Source organism: Elaeis guineensis, chromosome 1 (genome assembly GCF_000442705.2).
Source record: "Elaeis guineensis isolate ETL-2024a chromosome 1, EG11, whole genome shotgun sequence".
Taxonomy (NCBI): Eukaryota; Viridiplantae; Streptophyta; class Magnoliopsida; order Arecales; family Arecaceae; genus Elaeis; species Elaeis guineensis.
The window spans coordinates 148,384,344-148,391,091 of record NC_025993.2 but is presented as its reverse complement, the minus strand read 5'-3'; the positions used below and the strand labels follow the sequence as shown (position 1 = coordinate 148,391,091).

Here is a 6,748-nt window from a genome sequence, read left to right as displayed (position 1 = left end):
TCCGACGACTCCGATCGCCGGCGAGCATGCACATCGGCACGGGAAGGAAGGGGGAGAAGAGAAGAAGGGGAGGAGGCTTACCTCCATCGCCGGCGAAGCTTTTCCGACGAGAAATTGGACGGCACAGTGACGGGTCTCCGTGAGAAATTTCCGACGATTGCCGCCGTTTTGCCTCGGGATTTCTCGATGAGAGGAGAGAGGAGGGTTCTCCTCCTTAAATAGAGCCGGAGGGAACTCGTCTTCGACTCCGATTGGGAGCCGGCGAGAGGAGGAAGAAGACTCCCTTCGGGAGTCTTCTTCCCTATTTTTTTTCTATTTTTTTTTTTTTTTGGGCTTTGTTACATGGGCTGGGATTTTTACATGGGTTGGGATATCACAAATGCCATAGAGCTTACTGCAAAAATTTCTTTAAACCAAAAAAAAAAAAAAGCCTTGCAAGATCACTTTTATATTGCAAGAATCACAACCCCAAGTGCAGTTCAAGTGAAGATATATCTAAGCTTTAAATTATAATACAAAATTTAATGGACAACATTATCTTTTTTATGAAGGATATAATATTAGGGGGCATGACACTTGCACAAGAACAAACTAAAGAAACAGAAGTATGCTAGAATAAAGATGAAGACCCAATTGCGAGAGCTGATATACGAGAGATCTGGGGGTGCAGGTACTTCTATTGTTCCTTCCAGCATCTGGACCACCTCCTTCAAGGAAGGCCTCAAAGAAGGATCCTCCTGAGTACACCAAATAGCAATTCTCACCAATCTCTCGAGCCTTGCAGCATCACTCTTGGCCTCCGCATCATCCTCCACCAACATCTCCAGTCTCCTTTCCATATAGCAGTCGTAAGCCCAATCCACAAGCACCGCCTTCTCATCACATCCCATCTCCATTTCTACATTCTTTCTGCAACAAATGATCTCCAGCAACAAGACCCCAAAACTATACACATCCACCTTAGCTGTGATGTGTCTACTCTTGAACCACTCAGGCGCGACATACCCTTTAGTCCCTCTAATACCAGTAATTGTTCTGGCCTGGTCGGTCTCCAAAAGCTTCGCCAATCCAAAATCAGCTATCTTGGCTGTGTAACAGTCATCCAAAAGGATGTTCTGAGGCTTTATATCACAATGGATGATCTGAGAGCTGCACTCTTCATGCAGGTATACGAGGCCCCTAGCTGTTCCAAAGGCGATGTCCATCCTCTTATCCCAACTAGGTTTCTTGCTTCCAAAGAGGAACCTTGCTAAAGAGCCATTGGTCATGAACTCATACACCAAGAGGCGATGCTGTCCCTCGTCGCAGTGCCCCAGCAATTGGACTAGATTCCTGTGATGTGTCCGGCCAATTGCTTTCATCTCTGTTTTGAATTCCTTCTCTCCTTCTTGCACAAACTTCTTTAACTGCTTCACTGCAATAACTTTCCTTGCATCTACTCCTAAAACACCTTTATAGACCGCACCAAAAGACCCTCTGCCGAGTTCTTCCTTGAACATGTCAGTTGCCTTTTCGAGCTCTTGGTACATAAAAGAGCGCAAGTTTACTCCTTCAATATCTGTATTAGGAATGTATATTGCCTATATATCAGGAATATACAGAATATTAAGAATGTACATTGTCTAGAATATTTTTTTTTTATAATGGCATGTTACAGAATATTAGGAATGTACATTGTCTAGAATATTGTCTAGAATATTTTATAATTACTATGGCATGTTTTTGAATTAGGAAGATCACATGATTGATACCGTGATCTCTCCAATTTTCTGCCTGTTTCTCTCTTCTTCATCTCTATATATGGATGTACATATCATAGTGAAATATAAGAAAAAGATATCTTCTCCACTTTTTTTTTATGTTTCTCCTCCTTTTCCTGTATCTCTCAGGCTTTTCTTTTACATGGTATCAGAGCAGGGTCGCCATTGATCCAAGTCTTTTCCTCGATTAAGCGCTTACAGTAGGTTGTTGCTGAAGCGTCCTCTTGCACGTAGCTGGAGGTAAATAGTTGCTACATCTTGTCCTCATCAACATGTCCGATCAAATCGATCAGAGCATCACAATCAAATCTATGGTGGATGGTTCGTCATCGACCTTAAATGCTGCGCATGATCCGGCATCTCCCTATTTCATCTCACCTTCAGAGAATCCTGGGAATGCCCTTGTGACATCTCTACTCAAGGGACCGAACTATCCTGCATGGCGAAGGGTCATTATCACTGCTCTTCGAGCCAAACGAAAAATTCGGTTCGTTGATGGGACACTTGCACGACCTATAGATGGATCGCGGGATCATTTTCTCTGGGATACGTGCAATTCAATGGTGATGTCATGGATCTACAACTCTGTTGTACCAAAAATCTATGATAGCATCTCTTTTTTTGAAAGTGCTCGAGATATTTGGATCGATCTTGAGGAAAGATACTCTCAAGGTAATGCTCCTCGCATTCATGAGTTAAAGACTCAAATCTGGAGTTTCAGGCAAGGCAATGATATGACTATTGCCGCTTATTATGCCCATCTTCGTGGCTTGTGGGAGGAACTTACGGCTTATTCCAAGGTGCCGACTTGTTCGTGTGGAGCCACTAGAGAGATCTAAGTTGAGAAAGAAGAAGAGAGACTACATCAGTTTTTTTTGGTCTCAAGGACTCCTACGACACGTTGCGAGATCAGCTGCTATCCATAGAGCCATTACCAACAGTTAATAAGGCATATGCCTTATTGATTCGAGGTGAAAAGCAGAAGGAAGTCACTGCTGTTCGAACTTCTCAACCCGAAGCCGTGGCTCTCGCTGTTAAGCCCATGACAGAAAGGACGAATAAAGAGATCGGCTCCAAGGAAAGGAATAAAAAATATTTTCGATGCGACTACTGCAAGAAGACAGGACATACCCGTGATAGATGCTTCGAGCTAATCGGGTACCCACCTGGATGGCAATCCAAAGATCGAGTTAAGGGTAGAGGCAATGGAGCCGAGACCGGTAGTCAGCACTAAGGAGGGGTTGCCGTGAATGCTACTACACCATTGAATACAGACAGAATCTCTCCAATACCGGATCTTTCTCCTACACAATATCAGCAACTTATTTTCTTTCTTGGACAAGATAAGACTCAAAGTGCCGTAAATTTTGTTGGTAAGGCCTCTCTTGATTCTTTTCATCATTCTTGGATCCTTGATAGTGGTGCTTCCGAACACTTAACCTTTTGTAAGTCCTTTCTTCATGATATTGAACCTCTTGACAATGCACTCTCAGTTACTTTACCTAATGGAGTCAATATGCCTGTACATTCATATGGTGATGTTACTTTGACCAATGATATTACCTTGCATCGTACTTTATATGCTCCTAATTTTACTTGCAATCTTGTTTCAGTAAGTAAACTTGTTCGAGAACTTAATTATGCTGTTCTCTTCTTTCCCACATTTTGTGCTCTATAGGACCTTGCCACGAGGAAGCTGATTGGATTGGGATGAACTCCGGGATGGTCTTTACTACTTCAAAGGCTTGGCAATACGTCCTGCACGGACAAATAAAGTCAATGTTTCGATTAATCTCTGGCATGCTCGGTTAGGACATTGCTCTTACAAGCGTTTGAAACTTGTTCCTTTTCTTTCAAATACTTCTTTTGATTCATAAATAATTATTGTGATATTTGCTATCGTGCAAAACAGACAAGAAAGCCTTTTTCCTTGAGCATTAATAAATCTGCTTCACCATTTAATTTAGTTCATATTGATATATGGGGACCATATCGCACCCCATCACACATGGGAGCTCATTTCTTTCTCACCATTGTTGATGATTGCACAAGGGCTACTTGGGTTTATGTATTACAAAGAAAATTCGAGGTATACCAATGCTTTGTTAATTTTCATGCTATGGTCAAAAATCATTTTGATGCCAACATTAAACATATACGTAGTGATAACGCTCAAGAGTTTGTAGTCGGACCATTGAAATCACATCTTCTAGAACATGGGATTATATCACAAACTTCTTGTGTTGGGACACCAGAACAAAATGGGGTGGTTGAGCGTAAACATCGACATCTATTAAATGTTGCTCGTGCTCTAAGATTTCAAGCCAACTTGCCTGTGTCATTTTGGGGAGAATGTGTTTTGACTGCCGCCTATTTAATTAACTTGACACCTACAGCAAAATTGAATGGCAAGAGTCCCTACGAACTCTTATTTCATAAACCACCCACCTATGATCATCTGAGAGTTTTTGGTAGCCTTTGTTATGTGCATGAGACGTCCAGTGATAAATTTCAATCTCGTTCTCGTGCTTGTGTGTTCGTTGGATACCCTCTTGGTCAAAAGGGCTATCGTGTATATAACCTTGAAACTCATGAAATATTTACTTCACGTGATGTTATCTTTCATGAGAAGACGTTTCCTTATTCTCAAACATTACCTTCTTTTTCTATTATACCTTCTTTTTCATAACCAAATTAGATGATTATGATGTGGGATTTCTTTGGCAACCAATAATTTACCTCATGTACCTAATTTGGGTCAGACCCAAGGACAGATTTCAAACCCTATTCTTTCTCATGAGTCAGATCAAACATAAACCAATTCCATTGATTCGAACCAAATGTCAAGTTTGAACAAGACTCTTGATGCAATCGACACTATCTCTCCTAAGCAGGCTTCACCTTCTAAGACTATTGGACCTAATTCACGGCCCGTCAGAGATAGGAAGCAACCCGTTCGATTACAGGACTACATTGTCGATGCCCCAGGAGTGGAGAGATCCCCGGATACATCCGCCAATTCAGTGACCTCAGGTAAGCCTTATCCTATTTCTTGCTACCTTACTTATTCTAAGCTTAATGCTTCCCATCGAGCTTTTATTTCAGCTATTACCTCTCATAAAGAACCTAAAACCTTTTCTCAAGCCGTTAAGGATCCTAAGTGGCGAGAAGCAATGGGGGCTGAGCTCACTGCTCTCCAGCAAAATGGCACTTGAACTTTGGAGCATCTACCACTCGAGAAGAAACCCATTGGATCGAGATGGGTATACAAAATTAAATACAAGGCCGATGGTTCTATTGAGCGATACAAGGCTCGGTTAGTGGCAAAGGGATACACACAAATAGAAGGCCTTGACTATACTGAGACTTTTGCTCCGGTGGCTAAATTGACTACAGTACGGTGTCTCTTAGCTATTGCTTCCGCTAAACATTGGCAGTTATATCAGTTGGACGTCAACAATGCTTTCCTTCATGGCGATCTTCATGAAGAAGTATACATAACACTTCCGTCAGAATTTTAAAACCAAGTGACACACGTGTTTGTCGGTTGCGTAAGTCTCTTTATGGACTCAAGCAAGCATCAAGACAGTAGTTTGAAAAGTTCTCCCACTCCTTGCTCCAATATGGTTGTACTCAATCTAAAGCCGATCACTCTCTGTTCACCAAACAAGATGAGGACTCTTTCATTGCCATTCTTGTTTATGTGGATGATATGATTATTACAGGGAATAACCCTTCGAAATGTCAGGCACTGAAACAATATTTGCAAGACAAGTTTCACATTAAAGACCTGGGAAACTTAAAATATTTTCTTGGATTAGAAGTGGCACGATCACCTTCGGGCATATTTGTATCACAACGAAAATATACTCTTGACATTCTCCATGAGATCGGAATGATTGGGACCAAGCCCACAAAATTTCTTATGCAGCAACATCTTAAGCTCATGGCAGATGATGGAAAACTACTTGATGATTCAGGTCCATATCGTCGATTGCTGGGACGACTCATTTATTTGACTATCACTAGGCCTGATATTGCATACTCGGTGCATATTCTGGCATAGTTTATGCAATCTCCTCGGCAATCACACTTAGACGCAGCCTTCCGTATTTTGCGATATTGGAAAGGTCTCCAGGTCAAGGCATATTTTTTTCAAGTGTCAACACCTTTCAGTTATATGCCTATTGTGATGCAGATTGGGCAGGATGTCCTATAACAAGGTGCTCTACTACAGGTTTCTATGTTTCCTTAGGAGATGCTCCGATTTCTTGGCGTGCTAAGAAGCAGACAACAGTGTCTCGTTCCTCTGCAGAGGCCGAATACCGGGCTATGGCACGCACTATCAGTGAATTACTATGGCTTCAAGCCTTCTTATCCGACCTCAGTGTTTCACATCATGGTCTCATGTTCCTTTATTGCGATAATCAAGCAGCTTTACACATTGCTGCAAATCCTGTGTTTCATGAGCGGACCAAACACATAGAAATTGATTGTCATTTTGTCAGAGAGCGACTACAATCTCAAGATATTGCTACACGATATGTTCCTACACATTGTCAGCTTGCAGATATCTTTACCAAAGCTCTCGGCTGTGATCATTTTCAAGAGATTCTATGCAAGTTGGACATTCGAAATCTCTATGCGTCAACTTGAGGGGGACTATTAGGAATGTACATTGCCTATATATCAGGAATATACAGAATATTAGGAATGTACATTGTCTAGAATATTTTTTTTTTACAATGGCATGTTACAGAATATTAGGAATGTACATTGTCTAGAATATTGTCTAGAATATTTTATAATTACTATGGCATGTTTTTGAATTAGGAAGATCACGTGATTGATACCGTGATCTCTCCAATTTCCTGTCTGTTTCTCTTTTCTTCATCTCTATATATGGATGTACATATCATAGTGAAATATAAGAAAAAGATATCTTCTCCACTTTTTTTTTTATGTTTCTCCTCTTTTTTCTGTATCTC

At 41.2% G+C, this 6,748-nt stretch overlaps 1 protein-coding gene across 1 annotated transcript; it reads right to left on the bottom strand.

Moving 5' to 3' along the window:
• Positions 1 to 560: 560 nt before the first annotated feature.
• On the bottom strand, positions 561 to 2,034 carry LOC105061284 (G-type lectin S-receptor-like serine/threonine-protein kinase LECRK4). Its single transcript, XM_073254669.1, has 2 exons — positions 1,960 to 2,034; positions 561 to 1,580 (listed from the first exon to the last, which is right to left on the bottom strand). The coding sequence occupies exons 1-2, from the start codon at positions 2,032 to 2,034 to the stop codon at positions 561 to 563; spliced, it is 1,095 nt and encodes a 364-aa protein (XP_073110770.1).
• Between the last annotated feature and the right edge of the window lie 4,714 nt (positions 2,035 to 6,748).